This window comes from Ovis canadensis, chromosome 23 (genome assembly GCF_042477335.2).
Source record: "Ovis canadensis isolate MfBH-ARS-UI-01 breed Bighorn chromosome 23, ARS-UI_OviCan_v2, whole genome shotgun sequence".
Lineage (NCBI taxonomy): Eukaryota > Metazoa > Chordata > Mammalia > Artiodactyla > Bovidae > Ovis > Ovis canadensis.
This window is the reverse complement of record NC_091267.1, coordinates 13887881-13915555: the sequence shown is the minus strand read 5'-3', so window position 1 is coordinate 13915555 and position 27675 is coordinate 13887881. Positions and strand designations below refer to the sequence as shown.

The following is a 27675-nucleotide window of genomic DNA, read 5'->3' as shown; positions in this document are numbered from 1 at the left end:
CAAAGCGTCTCATTCCCCAGCCTTTTCTCCCTAGCCTTCTGGTTAGCCTGTTGTTTGCCGTGACACAAAATTCATCCCTTGTCTCGGCAAACATTTTCATGTAAATGATTTCCACAAGCTGCTCAAGCGGCCACCTCTGCCCTGAGAGAGCCCTGAGTCAGGGGAGGTACAGGCAGGCCCTCTGATGGGCCACCAGAAAGGTCCCAACAGTTACGGTTCCCCCTGAATGGGGTGCACTCCCCGTCCCAGCGCCAGTCGTGGTGCCAGGAATGCAGGGTGTCACCTTCAAGGCTATCACGAAGCTAGGGGCAGGTTAAGACGCTGAATTAACATTGTTACCGAGATTCAGGGGTTCTTCCTCAAGTGTTCCCCCGGCTGCTGCTACCCTTTGGTTAGTGTCTGGAGTTCCAAAAAAGTCAATTCTGATGTGTGTGTTGTTTTTTTTTTTTTCCATCCTTGCTTTAACGGGAGGATATTTGGAGGTCCTTACTATGCAGTTTTCCAGTCACTCTGAATTTATGTGGAGAGCCAGGAACATATATATTTTGCAGGTTCTCCTGATAATTTCAACGCTGTCAGCCCTCAGTCCACACTCTGAGAACCGTCTCTCTGCCCCCCAGAGGACTGCCCCGCCCATGTCCTTGCTCATACTCCCCAGTAGAGAGGCTCCGGGCTGGTCCTTGTTTGTTTCCTGTGTTCCGTCCCTGTGGCTACAGTGCAGGGAAGCGCCTGGTGCCCGAGCGTGGCCCCATCGTGTTAACAAGCACTGGGGGGGGGGGGCCATCCTGGCAGGGTTCGGGGAGGACCGGAGCCTCTCTTCAGTAGTGTGGAAAAGAACCCACAGGAGTCCATGCAACTTCTGTGATGTGGTTCCTGAGTTAGGGACTCTGTTTCCAAACAGATACGCAGATGTAAAGGAGGGCCTCAGGGATGCAGCGGAGAACTGAGCGCCCGGGCCGGTGGAGCCCTGGGTTCCGTTTGGTCCCAGGTCCCAGGGTCGCGCGCAGGCAGGGTGCCCCCAGCTCCATCCTGCCTGCGGCCTAACACGCGCCCGTTCCTTTGCAGGCCCAGCCTCCTGACCCCGGCGCGGCGCGGCGCATGGGGCCATGGCCCCGCTGCCCGGGCCCGCGGAGCGGCGGGGCGGCGGCGGCGGGGCCCGCGCCCGGCACGTCATCATCAACGTGGGCGGCTGCCGCGTGCGCCTGGCCTGGGCCGCGCTGGCTCGCTGCCCCCTCGCGCGCCTCGAGCGCCTGCGCGCCTGCCGCGGCCACGACGAGCTGCTGCGCGTGTGCGACGACTACGACGTGAGCCGCGACGAGTTCTTCTTCGACCGCAGCCCGTGCGCCTTCCGCGCCATCGTGGCGCTGCTGCGCGCCGGGAAGCTGAGGCTGCTGCGCGGCCCGTGTGCCCTGGCCTTCCGCGACGAGCTGGCCTACTGGGGCATCGACGAGGCGCGCCTGGAGCGGTGCTGCCTGCGCCGCCTGCGCCGCCGCGAGGAGGAGGCGGCCGAGGCGCGCGCGGGGCCGGCGGAGCGCGCGGCGCCAGGGAGCCCGGCCTGCGCCCCGGGGCCTGGCGGGCGGCTGGCGAGCGGCCGGCGGCGCCTGCGCGACGTGGTGGACGACCCGCGCTCGGGCCCGGCCGGCAAGCTCTTCGCCTGCGTGTCCGTGGCCTTCGTGGCCGTCACGGCGGTCGGCCTCTGCCTCAGCACCATGCCGGACATCCGCGCCGAAGAGGAGCGGGTAAGTGCAGGCCGGGGCAGCTGGCAGGGCACCCGGGCTGGACTGGGCAGGGCTGGGGGTGGCGGAGACGGAACCGGCCCGGGTGGTGGGGGTCAGCGGGGACCTAGGGCTGGACTCGAGTTGCGGCCTGGAGGCAGCCGGGCCAGGGGAGGGAGGGGCACCCACGGCCTGGTGGCCTTAGGCACCCCTGCCCCGTTGGTTGAAACCATGGGCCCTGGAACCACCGCACCAGCTCCGGTTCGGGGGAGAGAGCCGCTGGCACGCGGGGGCACCAGGCTGTCCACTGCTGGCAGAGGCTCCACATTCCTGCCAGTTCTGAGAACTCAGTGAGTCCGCAGGTCAGCAGCCTTCTCACCCATCCTGTCTGCCAGCCAGGCCCAGAAGCTTGGACAATTCGGAGCTAAAATGCCCGCTCTAGAGTGCTGTGCTGTAAACTCAAGTCCCGTCATCCTGGACCAGAAGAAGGGAACCTGGGAATTCTTCCAGGCGCCCAGCTCCCGCACTGGCTCTGAGCAGCTGGTGGACTTCACGCCCCCTTGTTGACCTGAGAGGTACAGGTGGAAGTGTCCTCCACGGGTTGGGGATGGGTGTTTGTGTGCTGCACGCGCCCCGGAAGGTCTCAGATGCGTTCGGGGAGGCCGGAGTGGATGGCGTCGGGGTTGGGGTCAGGAGAGAGGAGCTGCTGCGTGTCTGACGATGTGACTGTGTCGCCCTGCAGCGTCACCTGCGTTTCCTCACGGAGTGGCGGGGGGTTCGCTGCCTGCCTGCTCTGCAGCTCCAGCTTCCAGGGGTGGGCATTGGACTTGAACACCCCCACCCCCGTCTAGGTGGAGCAGGTCAGGGCTCCCATAGCCCCTCCCCGAGAGCCCCTCGTTGTCCAGGGTCATGTCCAAGTTCACCCCATGTGGTCAGCTCATTATTCAGAGATGCAGAGCCCGGTCCTCTGGTAACAGCTATGAGTGGGCTCCACTGGGAGCTGGTGACCCTGACTGCAGATCAAATTTAAATGTAAATTTTAGGAAATTGGTTTCGCTTCCTTCATTGTTTGGGTGTCTGATTCCTGGGCTGTCATTTCCAGCTGTCTTAACTATACCCAGGTTTTGGATTCTGCTTCTAAAGACGTGTTTGGACTTTCTAAGTAGCAATAACTCACAATCCGAGGAGGAAACCATTTACGCCAGAATCAGGGAACAGAAGTCAGGGCTGTGTCACCAGAGACTGAGCCGGCCTTGAGTCTCCTTGCCGGTCCCCACGTCAGCCACCATTCACATCCATCACCCACCTCTTCGTCATTTCCAGAAACATCACTTCCTGCCACCCGACACTGTCTCACCAAATCAGTCCTCAGGTTAGGAAGTAAGGACCCCAGTGTGGGTGAGCACGTGCTGAGTGTGTCCATGTGTTGGTGAATCCATGGACTTATACCTGTGTGCACTGCCAGATCCCGGCACACTGCACACAGTAGGTGCCAAGTCACAGTAGGTGGTGTCACTGCTACAGGAAGGAAAAGTGTTTATGTTTCATCAACACTGAGTGTGTGAGGCAAAATACACGTGAAATTCACCAGCTGAGCTGTTTTTATGCACAGTTCAGTGGCGTTAACTACAGTCACAGGTGCACCATCCATTGCTAGAAATCGCTCATCTTCCCAGACGGAAACTTCCCGCTAAACACTGACTCCGCAGCCCCCAGAACCCGCCTTGGACCTTCTGCCTCTGTGGATCTAACAACCTTAGGGACTCGTTTAAGAGGAATCATGCAGGCACCGTGTCCTCCAGGTTCACGGCGTCGTGGCAGATGTCAGACTCCTTCCTTCTTAGGGCCGAGTAGTGTCCCCTCTCCTTATGCACCCGTTATCCATCCGTGACACCTGGGTCGCTTCCCCCTCTTGCTGTTGTAACACGCGTGGCTGTGGACACGTGTGCATGTGTCTGGTGAGTCCTGCCCTCAGGTCTGGGGCTTGTCCCAGCAGTGGGCCAGCTGGCATCTGTGATGATTCTGTGTTTATGTTTCCGGGGAGCTTCTGCTGTCTCCCGTGCTGCTGCAGCCTTGACTTACCAGGGAAGTTTCCAGGCACAAAGCGTTGGAGATGTAGGGCAGAGAAGAACGTGAAACCCTTCATTATTTTCTTGATTGTTGGGTTTTTTCCCCAGTAGAATTTAGCCTGGCCTAAAATATTATCTATATGTGATCTCTGGTTTTAATTAAGTAGCTAAGTAATTGCTTTTAAAATTTCAAGTCTTCTCTTGAAGGCTCCAGAAAGCGTCCTCTGAGGGGCTCAGCACCGACTGTCCCTTGAGCCTGAGTCTTCCACTAGCAAGGATGCTTCTGCGGGGCACCCACACTCTAGTGGATGGTCCAGATCAATGCACCCAGCTTCCTCCTGGAAAAGGATCTTGGGGAGCAGGAAGTGTCCTCAGGAATCAGAGGTGGCTGGTGAGGCTCCCTTATCATCAGTCTGGGGTTGTTGCTCGTCATCTCTGGCAGTGTTAGTGTTTGATGATTATTTTTATGTGTTGGTGAAGAAAAGCATGGAGGGAGAGGAAAGATTATTATCTTCCATTATTCAGGGAATCAGAGGAAAACGGTTCCGTGGTTCCTGCTGCTGGCCCATGAGATGCCCCCTTGAGTGAGTGGGGCCCCCATGGCGCTGAAGGAAGCCCCCGTGCACAGAGACCCTGGCTTTGGGGCGGCCGGGGTGTGCCCTTTGGGCACAGGGACGTCTCACTCTGCCTTGGCCCCGGGCATGTCTCACTGTTGATGTCACGGAGTCTCTCGTGTTGCCTCGGGGCACCTTCCCCGCCCCAGGGAGGACTCTGCAGCCAGACTGCTCAGGCCGGCTGAGAGCAGTGGGCAGAGGCTGTGCGGGGCCTGTGTGCTTGTTGGGGGCTTCTGGGCAGTCTGCCCTGCTAGAGTCCAGGCTGTGGCCATCCCCGTGTCTCCTCGATGCCCGGGCAGCCCCTGTGGCCAGTGGTGGCTCTGTCAGGAATCTGCTCTCACACGTCGTAACTGAACGAGAGCTGGTCTCTGCTTTTCGTTGTTTATAGGCTGGATGATGGGAAAAGCATACTTGTGGGACGAACCTTGAAGACGCTGTGCTGAGGGAAACAAGCCAACTGTCAGGGCAGAGCCTGTGTGAGTCCACCCCCCTGAGGCGTTTGGAGTCAGCAGGCCCTTGGAGATGGAGGTGGACGGGCTGGGCGGGGGCCGGCGGGGCTCTGGGGGCCGGCGGGGCGCAGACCACCGGGGGGGGGGGGCAGCCAGGGTTCCACTGCATCGGGCGCCTCACAAGGTACCGAGGACCCTCGGCCCTCACGCTCAGGGAGAGAGCAGTGGGCCCCAGGCCAAATGGGGCCCCAGGCTTACCGGGGCGCCAGGCCGAGGGGGGCCCCAGGCCGAGGGGCATGCAGCCCCAGCCCTTGCTGCTTCCTGCCCCGCCCATTGAAATGCAGGGGGTGGGGGGTCCCCAGCTCCATGTTCCTTGCCTCGGGGTCCAGGTCAGAGCAGCTGAGGGCTGGGCTCAGCCTGGGTGCCCACCCTGCGCGACCCCCAGGCCCCTTCTCTGGCCCCCGCTGTCTGAAGCTGGCTCAGTGAGCACTGAGGCCTGCTTCTTGGGGACTCATTCAGGGTCAGGCCTTGATTCTGGCTCCGTCGTGGACCTGCGTGTGTCCCCGCTGCCACAAAACAAACCACCACCAATGGCCTCCTCAAACTGCCAGTCTCTGCCTCGTGGTCCTGCTGGGACCGGGCCTCCTGCAGGGCTGGTTCCTCCAGGGGACTCCCTCCCTTGTTCCGGGGCCCCTCAGCTGGCTCTCCTCTCCTGCCGCAGTCCCCTCCTGCCGCGGTCCCCTCCCTGTGGCCAGGAGGCTCCAGCTCCAGGGCTGACCCCTGACCTCCCTCCTGCATGTCACCATAGGAGCCCCAAGCTAGAGGGAGGCGAGCTCCCCATTCTGCTTTCTTGGGGTCTGCAGCGCCTCTGGCCTCACTCCTAGGGTGTTGGGGGCTCAGTGAAGGAGACAGAGCATGTTTCTAGCTGTTCCCCCAACACCTTGCTGTCAGGTAACACGCAGACCTCAGGTGTGCCCAGAGCACCCCGTCCCTGCTGGATACTCGGTTCTGTGAGAGGTGTGTCCAGCGTGGTTAGGCGACCCCAGGAATGGGTGTGCACACTGGCGCCCACCCCGCTGGATGTCGCAGTGATCAGATGCGGAGGACAGGCCTTCGGAACCAGAGAGGCCTTTGTTCTGACAGTCAGCTCTCGGATTCCTCCCTGCGGGGCGTTGCCTGGAAACGGTGCTGGGCCTGCTGGTAGTGAGGCCCGGGTGCACACACCGGCCTGGGGAACAGCGCGTCCTCAGAGGCTGTGCTCAACCCATCACTTCCTTTTCACGGAGGCTGGTGTTTGGCTTGCAAGTCGATTTTTAACTCTAAGCTCATATGATTAAATCAAGACCCACATAATTAGTTATGGATTTCATGAGTGCAACTTCGAGCACCAAATTCACGAAGACACTTGGCAACAGCATCGGAAGCTGGCGACAGAGCTGCTGCTACGTGTGGGCACAGACAAGCTCGTTGAGCTTAACAGCCTGAGCCGGGCTGAGGGCTTCACTGCTCCAAGCTGTCAGTCAGGGCTCCCCAGCGCACAAACAGAACCGATGCAGCGGGCTTGGAGCCTGTTCCGTGGGGCACAGGTTCGTCACTGTCTGCGCACAGGCTCAGGGGCTTTGCCTCTAATGACTCGACCTGGAGTCCCCCCAACCCCCGACTTGGACGACGTCAGGCCTTAGAGTTGATAGTGAAGTTTCTTAGACTTTGGGGGCTGCAGGATGGAATACAGGCGAGAAGGACATGAATTTTGGGTGCTGGGGGCAGAATGCTGCCGTCTGAATGTCAAGTTCCCAGAATTCGCAGGCTGAATCCCAAGCCCAGTATGTCAGGAGGGAGGCTTCTGGGGGTGACAGAGTCACAAAAGTTGAGCCTTGTGATTGGATTAGTTTCCTATAACAGTGACCACCCAGAGCTGCCCACCCGTTCCTCTGGAGCAGACACAGTGAGAAGGTGCTTCCGTAAACCAGGAGGCAGGGACCCACTAGACACCAGGCGTGTAGGTGCCCGGACCGCGGATGTCCAGCTCCAGGGCCGTGAGCGATGAGCTGCTGTTTCAGCGCCGACAGCAGCAGGGCTCGAGCCAGTGGCAAAGGAGCCCCTGAGCGCAGGGACTTGGGCTTTGACCCAGTCCCTGATGGCTCGTTTCCTGTCCACGAGGGCTAAGAATGCTGTACTGGGGCCGCTGCGGCAGGGCAGGACCGTGGGGGCCTCTCACGCGCGTCAGCCGGACGCCGGGCCCCGCATCCAGGAGGCTCCAGTCCTACCCAGCAGGGGCCGTCTGTGTCCGGTTATCACCCCATGCCCACGGGCTGTGGTGCTCCCTGCCGTGGTCAGGCCCAAGAAGCTGAAAGGAGGAAGGGAGGATGGACCCCAGCCGGCTGCCGGCTCAGCCACCGACTCCAGAGAGGGCCCTGAGCCCCAGGACTGAGCTGGGGACAGAGGCTCCCAGGGCCCTGGGCTGGACCATGGGTCTGGCCGGTTGGGTTTCTTATTTGCAAAGGTCTGATCCAGGAACCGACACGACCTGGTGGGAGATACTCCGCTGCAGGCGAAGCTGGGTCTGGGATAGGTCCAGCCCTGATCATCGTGCTCTTCTGTTAAATGAGGGGGGCCCCAGGGCTGCGAGGAAGGTGAAGCAGCAGCCCCCCCTCTGCCCTGGCGCCCCCGCCAGCCCCTAGAACTGCAGGCCGAGCCCCAGCAGTCATCGGCCACCGCGTTGGAGGGAACACTGGCTGTTTTCATGGGGGACCCTCCTGCCAGACTCTGAAAGGCTCTGGAAACAGAGCCACATGTGCCAGGGGATAAACATGGAGCTTGGGGCATTTTCCTCCACTTTCCACGTAAATTTGGCAGAAAAAATAGGGGATTTCTGTTTTGGATTTGTGCTTTAGTCTGAGGGAAAAAAAGACTTGTGCTCAAATGCCTAGAATAGAAGCTACAAGATTTTTTTTTTTTTTAAGACAAGTTTTTCAAGCAGTTTTAAATCCACAGCAAAATTGAGAGGAAGGTGCAGAGAGTTCCTGTGGGCCCCCGCCCCACCCTTACACAGCATTGCCCATCATCAGCCTCCCTGAGAGTGACGAATCTCCATTGGCAACTGCCCAAAGCCTATGGTTTACATTAGGGCTCCACCTCACTCTGTGGGTTTGGACACGAGTACAATGACCTGTATCCACTATAACGGTATCGCTCAGAACCATTTTCCTGCCCTGAAAACCCTCTGTGCCTCCCCGACCCCTCCCCTTCCTCAGGGCCTGGCATCGCTGATCCTTCCACTTTATCTGTAGTTTTGCCTTTTTCAGAATGTCCCATAGTTGAAATCCTTTGCAGATTAACCTCTTTCAGTTAGTAATTTCAGTTAGTAATATGCATTTAAGTTTTATCCATTTTTTCACGACTTGATAGCTTGTTTCTTTTTGGCCTTTAATAATACCCCATTGTTTGGATGTTCTGGAGATGGTTTACCCACTGCTGACTGCAGGACCTCTTGGCTGCTTCCAGGTTTGACAGTTATGGACAGAGCTGCTATAAGTGCCTCTGTGCAGGTTTTCATGTGAACATAAGTTTTTGATTCCTTTGGGTTAATACCAAGCAGTGTGGTTGCTATATCACTAGGTAAAATAGACTTAGTTTTTACGAAAGCACCAAACTGTCTCCCAGAGTGCCTGCCAGCGATGCTGACTGAGGCCCCGCTGCTCCCCTGCCGCTAGCGTCTGGGCTGCTGGTACTCTGGACATGGGCCTTTCTGACAGGCGTGGTGTCTCCGTGTTGTTTTCCCTTGCATCTCCCTGACGACATGTGAGTGGGGCGTCTTTTCATGTGCTGCTTGCCATCTGCGTATCTTCTTTTCTCCCATATTTACTGAGAACCTTGGCGGGCTCTGGCAGCAAATTTCCTGGTAAATCTCAACAGGTACCCTGGAGCTTACAGCTCTCAGACTTATTCACACTGAGCCTCCAGCAATTGAAGCTCACAGTTCAGGCTTTCCTCCCAGCACTGCTTCCAGGCGGCTTTGAGTCTCGCCCCAGAAGCCTGGCTCCCTGGGTTCACCCATCTGTCACTCCAGTCTTGGGGGCAGTGGTTTGCTCTGTGCCCTCCCTTCTCTTACAGACCTGAGAAGTCTGTGTTTTTCAGTCTGTTCAGATTTTTAGTTGTTGTTTGCAGGGTGTGGCAGCTGCCAAGCCCCTGACGTGCAGAACTGGAGGCCGGTCCCAAGACTCCGCCATGATCTAGCCAAGGCTGTGGGTTCACCTTCTCTGTCACTCAAGAGGCAGACAGGTGCTGGTTAAGTTCTCAGACTTAAACGCAGACCAAGGCTCCCACCCCAGCCCCTATACAGACTACTGAAGACCCCAAAACACGTGGTCTCCTTTCTGAGCCTGTTTTCTCATCTATAAAATGGGGCTACTTCAGAGTTGTTGAGATTAAATTGAATAATGCTTGTGAAACAGCTTTCGACAGTGCTTTGCACAGAGAATTAAGTGACAGCTTTTACCCTTTTGCACACAGGGTGCTGCAGCACACGTGGGCCATGGGGCAGGTGGAGGCAAGGAGGCTGTGTCCAGGCACCGGCTTCTGTGGGGGACACAGTGGGTCTGCGGAGGGTAGGGGTCGGATGGGGGAAGCCAGTCTGCAGGCACAGCTGGAGAGGCAGCCGACCCGCGCTGTGTGGCTGTCCGCAGGCGCCTTGCCACACCCAGGATGCGAGCAGAGCCTGTGGCGAGGCCTCTGCCCCCCGGGTGGTGGAGGTGGCTGGCGGGGTGGCTGGGAGGCGGGGGCGGGGCAACCCCCTGGCTACCTCCCGCCCTCCCTCCTTTAGCCACAAGGAGTCCCCACGGGGTTCCCTGCACCCAAGTCTGCGCTGACCCCCTCTGGCCACTGCCCTCGGCTTCAAGAACCTTCCTGTCTCAGCTGCCTCGCTGGGGAGGCCAGGGTCCTGCTCTCCATACAACCGCCTAGATCAGGAGGGACGGTCACTTGCTCCAGATCCAGGAGGGTGGGCAGACGGGTGGACATGGCCTGAGGGGGAGGTGGTGGGGCCTGCAGGTCCCTGCAGCCCGTACCCACCTGGCCGGCCCCCAGGGCCCCCCAGGCCGCTGCGCCCACCCTCCTGGGCGGCCCTGCTGTGCAGTGACGAGGACGTGCTGGGCAGCTGGGGCTTGGGGGAGGGGGACAGGAGTCACCTTGTGTTGCAGGAGAGCTTGGGGTCCCCCTGCCCTGTGGCTGGCAGCGTGGGAGAGCTGTGAGAGCGCTGAACGTGGAGCCGATGTGGGTGGGGGTCCCGGGGCCTCTCAGGTGCCCCCGAGCCCTGACCTCCGCTCTTCCCCCCCGAGGCCTGCAGCGTTTTCTTTAAAAGCCACACCATTAAGGCAGGGAGATTATCCGGCGCCAGGCAGTGGTGGGAACAGACCTGAGCATTCAGGTGACACTAGGCTCCACCTGAAGGCAATGGCACCCCACTCCAGTGCTCTTGCCTGGAAAATCCCATGGACGGAGGAGCCTGGTGGGCTGTAGTCCATGGGGTCACTAAGACTAGGACATGACTGAGCGACTTCACTTTCACTTTTCACTTTCATGCATTGGAGAAGGAAATGGCAACCCACTCCAGTGTTCTTGCCTGGAGAATCCCAGGGACGGGGGAGCCTGATGGGCTGCTGTCTCTGGGGTTGCACAGAGTCGGATACGACTGAAGCGACTTAGCAGCAGCAGCAGGCTCCACTGAAGCCCTAGATGGGGCTGCCCTGGTGACTCAGCTGGTAAAGAATCTGCCTGCAATGCTGGAGACCTGGGTTCAATCCCCAGGTCAGAAAGACCCCCTGGAGAAGGGAAAGGCTACCCACTCCAGTATTCTGGTCTGGAGGAGCCTGGCAGGCTTCAGTCCATGGGGTCACAGACTCAGACGTGACCGAGTGACTTTTCAAGCCCTAGATATTAATTATAACATGAATGTACATTTTTAATGAGAAGACATTGCCTGCTGTAATTCATCAAATTGGCTGTTCCCAAACGAAGAGCTTGTGCTGTTTATTTTACCACAAATACTAACTTATTGACACCCATGAGAAGTTTGGTGAGGGTCAGGGTCAGGGTGTCCTTGGGACACCCCTATGGTGGAAGTTCCTGGGGAGGGGGCGGCGCTCTGAGGAGCATGGTCAGGGGGTCCTGGAAGACTTGCTCTTCCTGATACAACCTAGAAATGAGCATCTGGAGAAATAAACCTGGCGCGCCCGCGGGAACCAGCCACCAAAGCTCAGATCCTGCCTGGACGGTCAGCCAGGCCCCCCGCCTGCCTGGACGGCCTGTCCCTCTGCTCCCCCAGCGGCCCAAAGAACACGCCCCTCAGAGTGTCCTGGTTGTAAACACGATGCCTGCTCTTCACGGAGGCTGGGCAGGTACAAAGCTGTAAGGAGAAGAAAGTGAAGATAAACTGCGAGGTGATTACCGAAGCCTGAGTGCACCTCACTACCTCTGCTCTGACCCTCTCGTGAGACTGGAGGAGAAGCGCGCAGGCGGCGTCTGCAGCCACTTGGTCCCCTAACGGTAGCAGCCAGGCAGTCCTGCCCTGTAGTTTCACATGTCCCCTCCTGCTCCCAGCCCCAGGCAGTCCTGCCCTGTAGTTTCACATGTCCCCTCCTGCTCCCAGCCCCAGGCAGTCCTGTCCTGTAGTTTCACATGTCCCCTCCTGCTCCCAGCCCCTCCTGTCACGAGCCCTGCTGGGACGAACACTTGCTCACCCAGCTTCCACTACTCAGCCGCTCCCCTGATCAGGTCCTCAGCTGTGCCCATCTGGGGGGCTGTGCCCATCTGGGGCCTGCAAACCCGCGCCCCAGGTGCTGCCCTGAGGAGGCCTTGCCGTGCCTTTGTGAGCTCGAGTTCCCCGGACCCTGACCTACCGGTGCTGGGTGGCCTGGTAACAATTTGCCTGGTTCTTTAAAAAAAAAATTCACCTCCTGCTTTGTAAATTTCCGTTCGATCACCCCTAGAAGCCGACATCTCACGTCTTCACCTCCATTTGTACTTCCCACAGTTCCATCGCCTTCGTCCACCTGCCCTGTGTGGTCTGTTCTCAGTTCCCTATGAGCATCTCGGGATTTCTCAGTGGGAGAGAAGCAGGCGGCCTCACGGGGCCCCTCACCACATCCGCCCTGTGCAGCCTTCCCTGCCCACCTGTCCCTCCATCCTTCACCCCCAGGATGTCCGTTCAGTACTGGCCATGGCCCCGGTCCCACCCGTGAGGAGCTGTGCCCTGCCCACGTGTCTCTCATCTTGGCTGCAGGGTGGATGTGCAGACACAGTCGGCGGGGAGGGCCGCCTTCCTGGAAAATATCACCTCCCGATGAACCGAGTCAGCACTGGGCGCAGGAGCCAGGGCCCCTCCTGCCCGGGTTGTGGGAGCCGGGAATTGTCGCAGGACCAGCTGTCCAGCTTGGGAGTCTCTGCCCTTGTGGAGGAGCCACGTCTGAACCCAGGCAGCCAGGAAGGTGCGGTTAAGTCGGTGCTACCAGAGGTTCTCAGGGAAACTCATGCAGCTGTGAGATGGGGGCGCCTGCACGGACGGGTGGGGCCAAACCCAGCACAGAAGAGAGGAGAAAGCGCACCTGTGCCCTCGGCAAGAGCACAGCCACTGCTGTGGATGCACCCCAGGACCAGGGACTGAGATTGGGGAACAAATGAGGAGCAGTGGCTTCAGATTTTGTGTCCTTGTCTGTGACGCAGGAAGCATTCAGATTGGTGGTGGGGAACCGTTCTCCCCCGAGGTGGACGCCCCGCTTGCTGATCCGTGGGCGGCGCTGCTGTCACCAGCTTGCTGTCTGTGTCCGTCTCAGCTCATGCTGGTCACTTCCGCGGGGACGTTGGGGCCCTGGGCGTCTGCTCCTCAGGGCACCAAAGTGTGAGATGTTGGCGACCGCAGTTCTGTCTGATTCCTGAACCCTCGCTGGGTTCAGGCTGGTGCATCGCGCTCAGGAGGGACCATGGAGGTCGATAGGGCCAATTGGAAGACAGGCTCCTTCCAGCCAGGGCAGGCAGAGGGTAGAGGACTTCACAGCAAGGTATCTTCATTTCTTTCTGTGTTACCCCATAAAGCTAGTCCACAGGATGTTGACAGGAAGGTGAATTGACGGCTCTGCTTCAGTGCAGGTAATTTCAAGTGAGCGCAGTCGTGACTTCTATGTAAATGACTGTTTGATCTTTTTATACAATTTGTTCTCCTAAGTGGATTTAATATTCCTTCTCCTAATTATCTATTTGCATTACGAGAGTCTTTTATTACAGATAATTGGAAAAAAATAAACCTCAACTAAGTTCAAAGGCAAGTTATTATGAATGTTAGTAAATTGAGTTAATAAATATTTTCCTTTAAGTGCTCATAGGAGGCAGAGAGAAAATCTCACACAAAGCTGTTAATGAGTGGATAAATTAGCAAGGACGGAGCGTTCACCCTTCTCAGCATCCTGCCACGCGCCGGTGTGTCCCCAGCTGCAGACAGTAGCTCAGACTGGCTCCTCTGCTGGACACAGGGTCCACGCTGGATCAACAGAGGGGTGTGAATCAGTGTCCAGAACACACTTGGGCAGCAAGGGGGCACATGTTTTCAGAGTCTGATTACCCTGGATAAACACAGGCAGAGTCTACCTGCCTTGGGGTCTGTGGTGAAGCGCTCCTGGCATCGGGGGCCTCATGCCGGGCAACAGGTGTCGGCCAAGCTCGGCGCTGTCCTTGTGGTGAGCAGTCCACCCTGACCTGTCTGTCTCGTCACCCTCACACCTGGGTTTATCCTTGAGGAACAATGGCACTCAGGCTCCTTAGCAGAATGGATACCACAATTTTCGATGCTCTGAAAAGAGAACGAAGCTGGGATTGGGAGCGCGGCCAGGCCAGGCCTCTCCTGACCGCACCCAGGATGCTGGCTGCCCCACGGCCCAAGTTACTGAGGAAGCTAGTCAGGGTGCCTGCTTATTCTCCTAGAAAATTGAGGCAGCGATAGTGCCACGGGAGTGCCAGGCCATGGAGGCTGCAGTTTGGAAAACGGTTCAAAAACCACTTTGTTAGCTAGGACATGGAAGCAACCTAGACGTCCATCGGCAGACGAATGGATAAGAAAGCTGTGGTACATATACACAATGCAATATTACTCAGCTATTAAAAAGAATGCATTCGAATCAGTTCTAATGAGGTGGATGAAACTGAAGCCTATTATACAGAGTGAAGTAAGTCAGAAAGAAAAACACCAACACAGTATATTAACACATATATATGTAATTTAGGAAGATGGTAACGATGACCCTGTATGCGAGACAGCAAAAGAGACACAGATGTGAAGAACAGTCTGTTGGACTCTGTGGGAGAAAGTGAGGGTGGGATGATTTGAGAGAATAGCATTGAAACATGTATATTATCATATGTGAAATAGATCACCAGTCCAGGTTTTCAGTGCATGAGAGGGCGCTCAGGGCCGGTGCACTGGCATGACCCTGAGGGATGGGATGGGGAGGGAGGTGGGAGGGGGGTTCAGAATGGGGGACACATGTACACCCGTGGCTGAGTCATGTCCATGTTTGGCAAAACCACTACAATATTGTAAAGTAATTAGCCTCCAATTAAAATAAAGTAATTAATTCAAAATAAAAAAGTGACTGTTTCCAGAAGGGCCTGTCCCCTGGGCTCCACCCCCACCCATGGTGGCACTTCTGGCCACCTGTCCTCCCCCGCAGGAGCCCCGAGCCTGGGAGTGGGTTTGGGGTGCAGCCACAGAAGGTGTGGGAGAAATGGCCGTGGGCTGAGCCGGCCCCAACGCTTGAGCCAGCACCTGTGCACCCATGGGCACCTGCATGGAGGGACTGCTGCCTGCTGGTGAGGGGATCCTGCCAAGGCCCCGCCTGACCTTCTTACCTGCGAAGCCCAGAGGCTCGGCCACTGAGGGGGAGGCTCATCAGGGAAAGGCGAAGGCGGAGCCTGGAGGAGCCGGGGGCCCCAGGGCCCGAGGGGCAGGCCCATGCGTGCGCAGCTGGGTGGGTGCACCTCAGGCACTGCTCTGAGGGTGCTGGGAGACTGATGGAAACGTGGGGGAGGGAAGGACCTTGGGGGTGTAGGTTTACTGCTGACCCGATTTTGGCCAAATAGGCCAGATGTGTGAAATTAGACAGGGATCAAGACCATCCCCATGGAAAAGAAATGCACAAAAGCAAAATGGCTGTCTGGGGAGGCCTTACAAATAGCTGTGAAAGAAGAGAGGTGAAAAGCAAAGGAGAAAAGGAAAGATATAAGCATCTCAATGCAGAGTTCCAAAGAATAGCAAGGAGAGATAAGAAAGCCTTCCTCAGCGATCAATGCAAAGAATTAGAGGAAAAGAACAGAATGGGAAAGACTAGAGATCTCTTCAAGAAAATTAGAGATACCAAGGGAACATTTCATGCAAAGATGGGCTCGATAAAGGACAGAAATGGTATGGACCTAACAGAAGCAGAAGATATTAAGAAGAGGTGGCAAGAATACACAGAAGAACTGTACAAAAAAGATCTTCACGACCCAGATAATTACGATGGTGTGATCACTCACCTAGAGCCAGACATCCTGGAATGTGAAGTCAAGTGGGCCTTAGAAAGCATCACTATGAACAAAGCTAGTGGAGGTGATGGAATTCCAGTTGAGCTATTTCAAATCCTGAAAGATGATGCTGTGAAAGTGCTGCACTCAATATGCCAGCAAATTTGGAAAACTCAGCAGTGGCCACAGGACTGGAAAAGGTCAGTTTTAATGCCAATCCCAAAGAAAGGCAATGCCAAAGAATGCCCAAACTACCGAACAATTGCACTCATCTCACATGCTAATAAAGGAATGCTCAAAACTCCCCAAGCCAGGCTTCAGCAATACATGAGCCATGAAATTCCTGATGTTCAAGCTGGTTTTAGAAAAGGCAGAGGAACCAGAGATGAAATTGCCAACATCCGCTGGATCATGGAAAAAGCAAGAGAGTTCCAGAAAAACATCTATTTCTGCTTTCTTGACTATGCCAAAGCCTTTGACTGTGTGGATCACAATAAACTGTGGAAAATTCTGAGAGAGATTGGAATACCAGACCACCTGACCTGCCTCTTGAGAAATCTGTATGCAGGTCAGGAAGGAACAGTTAGAACTGGACATGGGACAACAGAGTGGTTCCAAATAGGAAAAGGAGTACGTCAAAGCTGTATATTGTCACCTTGCTTATTTAACTTATATGCAGAGTACATCATGAGAAACGCTGGGCTGGAAGAAACACAAGCTGGAATCAAGATTGCCGGGAGAAATATCAAGAACCTCAGATATGCAGATGACACCACCCTTATGGCAGAAAGTGAAGAGGAACTAAAAAGCCTCTTGATGAAAGTGAAAGAGGAGAGTGAAAAAGTTGGCTTAAAGCTCAACATTCAGAAAACGAAGATCATGGCATCTGGCCCCATCATTTCATGGGAAAGAGATGCGGAAACAGTGGAAACAGTGTCAGACTTTATTTTTCTGGGCTCCAAAATCACTGCAGATGGTGATTGCAGCTATGAAATTAAAAGACGCTTACTCCTTGGAAGAAAAGTTATGACTAACCTAGATAATATATTCAAAAGCAGAGACATTACTTTGCCAACTAAGGTCCATCTAGTCAAGGCTATGGTTTTTCCTGTGGTCATGTATGGATGTGAGAGTTGGACTGTGAAGAAGGCTGAACGCCAAAGAATTGATGCTTTTGAACTGTGGTGTTGGAGAAGACTCTTGAGAGTCCCTTGGACTGCAAGGAGATCCAACCAGTCCATTCTGAAGGAGATCAACCCTGGGATTTCTTTGGAAGGAATGATGCTAAAGCTGAAGCTCCAGTACTTTGGCCACGTCATGAGAAGAGTTGACTCATTGGAAAAGACTCTGATGCTGGGAGGGATTGGGGGCAGGAGGAGAAGGGGATGACAGAGGATGAGATGGCTGGATGGCATCACGGACTCGATGGACGTGAGTATGAGTGAACTCCGGGAGTTGGTGATGGACAGGGAGGCCTGGCGTGCTGCGATTTATGGGGTCGCAAAGAGTTGGACACGACTGAGCAACTAAACTGAACTGAGGGTCATTTTCTAATAGTTCCCAAAATAGTTCCCTCCACTTATCCTCCTGAATGGTCCTTAAGAGAGTGGTCGGGCGCAGGGGTTCGCAGGCCGCATCCACTGGATTGACCTGTCTCCGGGCAGGTTTGGGGACCAAGGGGCCGCCTCCCGCCCACCCGAGGGGGTCCTCCGGTCTTCGTCCCTCCTCCTCCTGCACTCAGGACCACCACCCACCCAATGGGGGCTTGCGGCTGGACTTGGCCAAGAGATGATGGGGGGGCCAGGAGCCCAAGTCCAGCCCAGACGAGGGGACGTTGTGTGCGGGTGTTCCTGGGGTGTGGGTCATGGGACCCCCAAGCACCCGGTGGGCTGAGGTCATCAGACTCCAGGTGAGGATGGCGAGTCTCCCTTCCCGCTGCCTGGGCGTCTGCCCCGTCAGCCCCATGGCCCCTTTCCGCCTAACTCCCGCCATGTCCCGAGGCCCCAGGCCCAGCAGGAGGGCCGAGGCCCGGGGCATCAGAGCTGCCCGGAGGAGCTTCGGCCTCTCAGAGCCTGGCCCCAGTGACGCCAGGTTGCCCAGAAGGGCTGAGGTGGAACGGGGCTGCGGGCCCACGGGGCCGCCGGGGTGGAAGTCTTTCATGTCATTTCATGTACTCATCTGTGGCTGTGCTGGGTCTTGGCTGCTGGGCTGGCTCTTCTCTGGTTGTGTGCTCGGGCTTCTCATCGCGGTGGCTGCTCTCGTGGAGCAGGGCTCCGGGCACCCAGGCTTTGATGGCCGTGGCGCGCTGGCTCTAGAGCGTGGGCTCAGCAGTTTGGCTCCGTTGCTTCGCCGCATGTGGGATCTTCCTGGACCAGGGATGGAACCCGTGCCTCCTGCGTTGCCAGGCAGATTCTAGATTCCCTGAGCCACGCGGGAAGCCCTAATCGTTATTTCTTAACAATAGTTCTGCTGCTACATGACTCACAGACTGCACAGTTTGCCCCTCTTGAGTGTACGATTCCGCCGTTTCTGGAGTGTGCACAAATTCTGGAGCCACCACTTCCGTCTGATTTTAGAGAATCTCCATCTCCCAGAAGACCCTGGTGGCTGCTTCACACACTTCTCAGCCCCTCCCCACTCCTGCCAGCCCTGAGCTACCAAGGCTGTGTCTTGAATATGTCCTTGTTCTGGATCCTGAGAACAGAGCCACCCAGCATGTCTGGCGTGGCTGGGCCCTCTGCCCTGAGCTGGCTTCAGGGCTCATCCACGTTGTGGCAGCAGTCAGCGCTTCGTTTCCTCCACGGCCCAACAGTGTCCCAGTGTGTGTGCCGCTTCCAGATTTTCAGTCCGTCCAGCAGCAGGACACCTGGGTTGTGTCCAGCTCTTGGCTGTTGCGACTCACTCGACCCTGAACATCCAAGTATAGGCTTCTGTGTTGACTTCTCCGGGCACACACCTAGGAGTGGGATGGTGGGGCTGTGTGGCCACTCCATGAGGAAGGTTTGGGGGCACATCCAGGCTCTTTTCAAGGTGGCTAGACTGCGGCACGCTCCCATCAGCAGTGCAGAGGCCTGGTTTCTCCAGCACGTGTTGTCGACTCTTACACTCTGGCTGTCCTGGTGGGGGTGAGCTAGGACCTTAGGGTGGGTTTGCCCAACATTTCCCCAGTGGTGAATGGTGCTGAGCCCCTTTTTATGTGCTTCTCAGTCACTTGTATATCTGCTTTGGACAAAGGTCTATTCAGATCTCTTGCCTATGTTTTAAACTGGGCTGTCTTTTTTTTCCTATCATTGAATTGGAGGAATTCTGTGTTCTTGATACCAGTCCCTTATCACGTATGATGTGTACACATATTCTTCCATTCTGTGGCTTGGCTTATACTTCCCAGACACTCTGTGTTCTCTATTACTCTGCTCAGTTCAGTTCAGTCGCTCAGTCGTGTCCGACTCTTTGCGACCCCATGAACCGCGGCACGCCAGGCCTCCCTGTCCATCACCAACTCTCAGAGCCCCCCCCAAACCCATGTCCATTAAGTAGGTGATGCCATCCATCCATCTCCACCTCTATTGTCCCCTTCTCCTCCTGCCCTCAATCTTTCCCAGCATCAGGGTCTTTTCAAATGAGTTAGCTCTTCGCATCAGGTGGCCAAAGTGTTAGAGTTCCAGCTTTAACATCAGTCCCTCCAATGAACACCCAGGACTGATCTCCTTTAGGATGGAATGGTTGAATCTCCTTGCAATCCAAGGGATTCTCAAGAGGCTTCTTGAACACCACAGTTCAAAAGCATCAGTTCTTTGGTGCTCAGCCTTCTTTATAGTCCAGCTATCACATCCATACATGACTACTGGAAGACTATAGCCTTGACTAGAAAGACCTTTGTTAACAAAGTAATGTCTCTGCTTTTTAATATGCTATCTAGGTTGGTCATAACTTTCCTTCCAAGCAGTAAGCGTCTTTTAATTTCATAGCTGCAGTCACCATCTGCAGTGATTTTGGAGCCCAGAAAAATAAAGTCTGACACTGTTTCCACTGTTTCCCCATCTCTTTCCCATGAAGTGATGGGACCAGACGCCATGATCTTCGTTTTCTGAATGTTGAGCTTTAAGCCAAATTTTTCACTCTCCTCTTTCATTTTCATCAAGAAACTCTTTAGTTCCTCTTCACTTTCTGCCATAAGGGTGGTGTCATCTGCATATCTGAGGTTCTTGATATTTCTCCCGGCAATCTTGATTCCAGCTTACGCTTTATCCAGCCCAGTGTTTCTCATGATGTACTCTGCATAGAAGTTAAATAAGCAAGGTGACAATATACAGCCTTGACATACTCCTTTTCTTATTTGGAACTAGTCTGTTGTTCCATGTCCAGTTCTAACTGTTCCTTCCTGACCTGCATACAGATTTCTCAAGAGGCAGGTCAGGTGGTCTGGTATTCCCATCTCTCTCAGAATTTTCCACAGTTTATTGTGATCCACACAGTCAAAGCCTTTGGCATAATCAATTAACCAGAAATAGATGTTTTTCTGGAACTCTGTTGCTTTTTTGATGGTCCAGCAGATGTTGGCAATTTGATCTCTGGTTCCTCTGCCTTTGGTAAAACCAGCTTGAACATCTGGAGGTTCATGGTTCATGTATTGCTGAAGCCTGGCTTGGAGAATTTTGAGCATTACTTGACTAGCATGTGAGTGAAAGTGAAGTCACTCAGTTGTGTCCGACTCTTTGCAACCCTGTGGACTGTAGCCTACCAGGCTTCTCCATCCATGGGATTTTCTAGGCAAGAATACTGGAGTGGGTTACCATTTCCTTCTCCAGGGGATCTTCCCAACCCAAGGATTGAACCCAGGTCTCCCTCATTGGAGGCGGACGCTTTAAACCCTGAGCCACCAGGGAGCCACTAGCATGTGAGATGAGTGCAATTGTGCGGTAGTTTGAGCATTCTTTGGCATTGCCTTTCTTCGGGATTGGCATGAAAACTGACCTTTTCCAGTCCTGTGGCCACTGCTGAGTTTTCCAAATTTGCTGGCATATACTGAGTGCAGCACTTTCACAGCGTCATCTTTCAGAATTTGAAACAGCTCAACTGGAATTCCATCACCTCCACTAGCTTTGTTCGTAGTGATGCTTTCTAAGGCCCACTTGACTTCACATTCCAGGATGTCTGGCTCTAGATTAGTGATCACATCATCATGATTATCTGGGTTGTGAAGATCTTTTTTGTACAGTTCTTCTGTGTATTCTTGCCACCTCTTCTTAATATCTTCTGCTTCTGTTAGGTCCAGACCATTTCTGTCCTTTATTGAGCCCATCTTTGCATGAAATGTTCCCTTGGTATCTCTAATTTTCTTGAAGAGATCTCTAGTCTTTCCCATTCTGTTCTTTTCCTCTAATTCTTTGCATTGATCGCTGAGGAAGGCTTTCTTATCTCTCCTTGCTATTCTTTGGAACTCTGCATTCAATGGGTGTATCTTTCCTTTCTCCTTTGCTTTTCGCTTCCCTTCTTTTCACAGCTATTTGTAAGGCCTCCCCAGACAGACATTTTGCTTTTTTGCATTTCTTTTTCTTGGGGATTGTCTTGATCCCTGTCTCCTGTACAATGTCACAAACCTCCGTCCATATTTCATCAGGCACTCTTGTCTATCAGGTGTAGTCCCTTAAATCTATTTCTCACTTTCACTGTATAATCATAAGGGATTTGATTTAGGTCATACTGAATGGTCTAGTGGTTTCTCCCACTTTTATCAATTTAAGTCTGAATTTGGCAATAGGGAGTTCATGATCTGAGCCACAGTAAGCTCCCAGTCTTGTTTTTGCTGACTCTGTAGAGCTTCTCTGCCTTTGGCTGCAAAGAATATAATCAATCTGATTTCAGTGTTGACCATCTGGTGATGTCCATGTGTAGAGTCTTCTCTTGTGTTGTTGGAAGAGGGTGTTTGCTATGGCCAGTGCGTTCTCTTCGCAAAACTCTATTAGCCTTTTCTCTGCTTCATTCTGTACACCAAGGCCAAATTTGCCTATTTCTCCAGGTGTTTCTTGACTTCCTACTTTTGCATTCCAGTCCCCTATAATGAAAAGGACATCTTTTTGGAGTGTTAGTTCTAAAAGGTCTTGTAGGTCTTCATAGAACAGTTCAATTTCAGCTTCTTCAGCATTACTCCTCGGGGCATAGACTTGGATTACTGTGATATTGAATGGTTTGTCTTGGAAATGAACAGAGATCATTCTGTCATTTTTGAGACTGTATCCAAGTACTGCATTTTGGACTCTTGTTGACTATGATGGCTACTCCATTTTTCCAAGGGAATCCTGCCCACAGTAGTAGGTACAATGGTCATCTGAGTTCAATTTACCCATTCCAGTCTGTCTTAGTTTGCTGATTCCTAGAATGTCGATGTTCACTCTTGCCATCTCCTGTTTGACCACTTCCAATTTGCCTTGATTCATGGACCTAACATTCCAGTTTCTATGCAATATTGCTCTTTATAGCATTGTAGACCTTGCTTCTATCACCAGTCCCATCCACAGCTGGGTGTGGTTTTTGCTTTGGCTCCATCCCTTCATTCTTTCTGGAGTTATTTCTCCACTGATCTCCTGTAGCATATTGGGCACTTACCGGCCTGGGGAGTTCATCTTTCAGTGTCCTACCTTTTTGCCTTTTCATAGTGTTCATGGGGTTCTCAAGGCAAGAATACTGAAGTGGTTTGCCATTCCCTTCTCCAGTGGACCACATTCTGTCAGACCTCTCCACCATGACCCATCCGTCTTGGGTGACCCCACACTGCATGGCTTAGTTTCATTGAGTTAGACAAGCTATGGTCCATGTGATCAGATTAGCTAGTTGTCTGTGATTGTGGTTTCAGTCTGTCTGCCCTCTGATGCCCTCTCTCAGCGCCTACCGTTTAACTTGGGTTTCTCTTACCTTGGACGTGGCGTATCTCTTCACGGCTGTAAGTGCAGCCGCTGCTCCTTACCTTGGCTGTGGGGTGGCTCCTCTCAGCTGCTAGTCTTCTAGGGCTGCTGTAACTAAGTATCACAGAGGAACCAGAGATCAAATTGCCAACATCTGCTGGATCATGGAAAAAGCAAGGTAGTTCCAGAAAAACATCTATTTCTGCTTTCTTGACTATGCCAAAGCCTTTGACTGTGTGGATCACAATAAACTGTGGAAAATTCTGAAAGTGATGGGAATACCAGACCACCTGACCTGCCTCTTGAGAAATCTGTATGCAGGTCAGGAAGCAACAGTTAGAACTGGACATGGAACAACAGACGGGTTCCAAATAGGAAAAGGAGTATGTCAAAGCTGTATATTGTCACCTTGCTTATTTAACTTATATGCAGAGTACATCATGAGAAATGCTGGGCTGGAAGAAGTGCAAGCTGGAATCAAGATTGCTGGGAGAAATATCAAGAACCTCAGATATACAGATGACACCACCCTTATGGCAGAAAGTGAAGAGGAACTAAAAAGCCTCTTGATGAAAGTGAAAGAGGAGAGTGAAAAATTTGGCTTAAAGCTCAACATTCAGAAAACGAAGATCATGGCATCTGGCCCCATCACTTCATGGGAAAGAGATGGGGAAACAGTGGAAACAGTGTCAGACTCTATTTTCTTGGGCTCCAAAATAACTGCAGATGGTGATTGTAGCCATGAAATTAAAAGACACTTACTCCTTGGAAGAAAAGTTATGACCAACCTAGATGGCATATGGAAAAGCAGAGACATTATTTTGCCAGCAAAGGTCCATCTAGTCAAGGCTATGGTTTTTCCAGTGGTCACATATGGATGTGAGAGTTGGACTGTGAAGAAAGCTGAGCGCCGAAGAATTGATGCTTTTGAACTGTGGTGTTGGAGAAGACTCTTTGAGAGTCCCTTGGACTGCAAGGAGATCCAACCAGTCCATTCTGAAGATCAGCCCTGGGATTTCTTTGGAGGGAATAATGCTAAAGCTGAAACTCCAGTACTTTGGCCACCTCATGTGAAGAGTTGACACATTGGAAAAGACTCTGATGCTGGGAGGGATTAGGGGCAGGAGGAAAAGGGGACGACAGAGGATGAGATGGCTGGATGGCATCACTGACTCGATGGATGTGAGTGAAGTCCGGGAGTTGGTGATGGACAGGGAGGCCTGGCGTGCTGCAATTCATGGGGTCGCAAAGAGTCGGACATGACTGAGTGACTGAACTGAACTGAACTGAACTGACCATGTTACTGAACAGAAACCTGTTTTCTCACAATCAAGTCTGAGATCCCAGTGTTGACAGGTTGCTCTCTCCTGAGACCTCTCCCCTTGGCAAGTGGACAACAGTCCTCTCCTGTGTCCTCACGTGGTCCTGCCTCTGTGTGTGTGTGTCTCCTTACCTCCTCTATCAAAAGGACACCAGTCCTGTTGTTGGACCAGGGCCCACACACAACCTCATTGTAGCCTTGTTGTTCAATTGCTAAGTCATGTCCAACTGTTTGCACCCCATGGACTGCAGCACACCAGGCCAAAATATCGGAGCTTTAGCTTCAGCATCAGTCCTTCCAATGAATAATCAGGGTTGATTTCCTTTAGGATTGACTGGTTTGACTGGTTTGATCTCCTTGCTCTCCAAGGGTTCTCAAGAGTCTTCTCCAGCATCATAGTTCGAAAGCATCAATTCTTCAGTGCTCAGCCTTCTTTTTGGTCCAACTCTCACATAGGTACATGACTACTAGAAAAACCATAGCTTTGACTAGACAGACGTTTGTCGGCACGTTTAATCTATCTGTTTTATCTTGCTTGCTCCTGCTTTTGGTATTGAGAAGAGGCTGGGACCACTGGGTTTCAGCCTGAAGACCTTCCTTTAGAGTTCTATAAGGCAGTTCTCAGTGTCTGTTCTTCTGGGCTAGTCTTCATTTCGCCTTCATGCTTTGGTGACAGTGTTGCTGGATATAGGAGCCTCAGGTAGGCGGGTGTTTTCTGAGTTGTGTGAACACGGTTATCCACTGCTTCCTGCTGAGATGTTAGACTGGTGATCTCACCTGAGTGACCTCTCAGGTGACCCATCGCTGTCTCTGCTGTTCTCAAGATTCTCTCCTTATCTCCTTATCAGTATTTTTCCTGTGATGTCTCTTCCCTGGCAGAACTCAGCGAGCCTCCTGGGTGTGTGGGTCATTGCTTTTCAGCAGATCTGGGGGGTTTGCAGCCACTGTTTCTCAAACGCTCTCCTCGCTCTCCCCAAACCCGCTGGTACCTGATGCCACAGTGCTGGCCCAGCCCGTGTGTCCCAGGTTCTCGCTGGTCTCAACCTGCATAATCGCCACCGGCAATCTCCTAGCTCTCTAACCCTTTCTTCTGGCAGTTTACTTCCACTGCTGAGCTCCTGTAGTTTTCTGAATTTTCTGTCATTGTATGCTTCAACTTCAAATTTTCCATTTGACTCTTTAAAAATTTTTCTTCACTGATATTCTCCATCTGATGCTATGAACCGGCAATCAACTTTTCTTTAGTTCTGTGACCATATTTATAATGGCAGTTTTGAAGCTTTGAGTTAATCTGACATTTAGTCATTCTCATAGGCAGTTTCTGTTGCCTGATTTTTTTCTTTTTTCTGAAGTATGGGTCATACTTTACTGTTTCTTTGCCTGCCCTGTGATTTTTTTTTTATTGAAAACTGGGCATTTTAGGTGATAAAATATCCAGGAACACTGGATATCGCCCTCCCCACTTCATGTTACTGTTCTCTGCTGTGTGTTTAATGATTGGTTGGATTATTTTAGTGAAGTCTATTTTATTTTCTTTTTGGTATCTCCCTGAGCAGCCTCCTCCATGATCTGGGACTTTTTTTTGGGGGGGGGGGTGGTCTTGGTTCAAATATCAAAGACTCTTTTTTAAATGAATTTCCATAGATTTTCTTGAACAAATGTTTCATTTGCTGTTGTCCTTGGAACGGCTTCTGGAACTTTAGGTGGTTTTTTTTTTTTTGTAAACAAATTCCCCAGCTTTGCTGGGGAGCTGGTCACCTGAGCTCCGCTCACTCCCTCGCAGGAAGCCTACCTCCTAGTACTTCTTTTAAAACAACAACAACAAAAAAAAAACAGTAATTGGTTTTTTGTCCACAACCCTTGCCCTGCAGTGCAGTCATCTGGAGAAAGGGCAGCCCAGGAAGGATAGGCCTCCATGCCCCCAACACGAGTCCCCCTCTCCCTGCAGGGTGAGTGCTCCCCTAAGTGTCGCAGCCTGTTCGTGCTGGAGACGGTGTGCGTGGCCTGGTTCTCCTTCGAGTTCCTGCTGCGCTCGCTGCAGGCCGAGAGCAAGTGCGCCTTCCTGCGGACCCCGCTCAACATCATCGACATCCTGGCCATCCTGCCCTTCTACGTGTCGCTGCTCGTGGGCCTGGCGGCCCGGCCCGGCGTGGGAGGCAACAAGCTGCTGGAGCGTGCGGGGCTGGTGCTGCGGCTGCTGCGGGCGCTGCGCGTGCTCTACGTGATGCGCCTGGCGCGCCACTCGCTGGGGCTGCGCTCGCTCGGCCTGACCGTGCGCCGCTGCGCGCGCGAGTTTGGGCTGCTGCTGCTCTTCCTCTGCGTGGCCATGGCCCTCTTTGCGCCGCTCGTGCACCTGGCGGAGCGCGAGCTGGGTGCGCGCCGCGACTTCTCCAGCGTGCCGGCCAGCTACTGGTGGGCAGTCATCTCCATGACCACCGTGGGCTATGGCGACATGGTGCCGCGCAGCCTGCCCGGGCAGGTGGTGGCGCTGAGCAGCATCCTCAGCGGCATCCTGCTCATGGCCTTCCCAGTCACCTCCATCTTCCACACCTTCTCGCGCTCCTATTCGGAGCTCAAGGAGCAGCAGCAGCGTGCCGCCAGCCCCGAGCCCGCCCTGCGCGAGGACAGCACGCGCTCCGCCTCCGCCTCCGCCTCCGCCTCCGCCACCGCCACGGAGGACGACGGCTCGCAGAGCCCCGACGGCAACGGCTCGGCCGGGGCCTCTGCGGAGGGGCCGTGGGCACGGGCGGGGCCGACCTGACCTGCGGGGGCAGTCGGGGGCCTGGGGGCAGCACAGCGTCCTCATCCGCCTCCACGCTCGGAGCGGCGGGACGGCTTTGGGGCCGGGCTTCTGTCGTCAGCCTGCATGTTGCTGACCCGCGCACACCAGAACTTGGCCCGGGCCTAACCCGGCCTGACTCCAGGGTCAAAGCCATCCTGTGCTTGGAGTAAAGAGTTTCACCCTAGGAGCACCACCAGCCTGTTCTGCGCTTTCCTTTTTTGTCTCCAGAGCTTTGACTCCATGGCCAACTAAAAATAAATTCCACAGTCTCAGAAGTTCCAAGCCTGTAGCAAATGCCAGAAGGCCACACTTGTCCTTCAGCCTCACCCTGACCTTGCCCTGCTGATCACTGTGGGGCTCAGCGGGGTTGGGGGGCAGACTTAGAGAGCTGTGGGGAAAGGGCAGTGCCTTCCTGCTCCTGCCGTCACCCCTGGGGGCCATGCCCCTTCAGAGGGGGGCATTCCCGCCGCCTCTGTAGAGGCCACGTCCCGCCAAGTGACGGGGGCGCTTACAGCTCCAGTTCCTTTGAGGGGGGCGTTTGCCAGCCCTGACCTCTGACCTCCCTTCCATAGCCCTCACCTGCTCTCCCCTTGGAATGCCCAGCAACGCTGCAGGCCTGCATATCAGCCAGGGGCCCCACGGCCTCCCCGGGCGCCTGGCCCCCTTCCCGGGCGTGCAGCTGCTGGAAGCTGGTCGTGACCGAGCTGCTGCTTCTCCGGGGAGGGGAGGGTCTGTGCTGATGCGGCTCTTCCACCACACGCCTGCTCCTCTGGAGGAAACGACTTCCTCCTGGGCAGGGGGGCTCACCGACTGTCCCTCCAAGGGTTCGGTCAGTGGTGGGACACCCCCTCTTTGCTGCGGTGGCTCTGAGGGCCCCTAGGAGCCCTGCAGAACCAAAGCCACCGTGGGTCACAGGATAGGTGCCGTGGGCTGTGAGTGCCCTGGAGTGGCCCTGTGGATCTGAGTGGATCCCCAAGCCTCCAGGGGTTTGGAGAACCACGTGGGGACGGGGGCACACTGCTCCCCAGCACCCAGGCAGGCCACTCGCCCTGGCTTTCCTGCTCCTCCTCGCATCCCTGCTGCGACCCTCCCACACGGTCCCTCGGGCCGAGTGCTGGTGGGCCTCTGCTGGCCGTGGCAGGAACCTAGGCCACATAGGGTTGGGGCTGGGGGCAGGAACGGGCCTGGTCCCTGCCAGCCTGTGGCCCCACACTCACCCAGGAAGCCCACACCAAGACGCTCCTTGGGACGGTCTCTGTGAGTCCTGCAAGACAT

General features: G+C 54.4%; 1 protein-coding gene across 4 annotated transcripts in view; it reads left to right on the top strand.

Annotated features, from left to right (window-relative positions):
- Positions 1-26675, top strand: part of KCNG2 (potassium voltage-gated channel modifier subfamily G member 2) — a 56003-nt gene extending 29328 nt beyond the window's left edge. For all 4 annotated transcript variants that reach the window (XM_069568967.1, XM_069568968.1, XM_069568969.1 and 1 more), the window contains 2 exons: positions 1066-1739; positions 25567-26675. In XM_069568967.1, the coding sequence (XP_069425068.1) occupies positions 1107-1739; positions 25567-26379 (1446 nt within the window). In that variant the 5' untranslated portion in view covers positions 1066-1106 and the 3' untranslated portion in view covers positions 26380-26675. The remainder of the gene's footprint in view (positions 1-1065; positions 1740-25566) is intronic.
- Positions 26676-27675: the final 1000 nt, after the last annotated feature.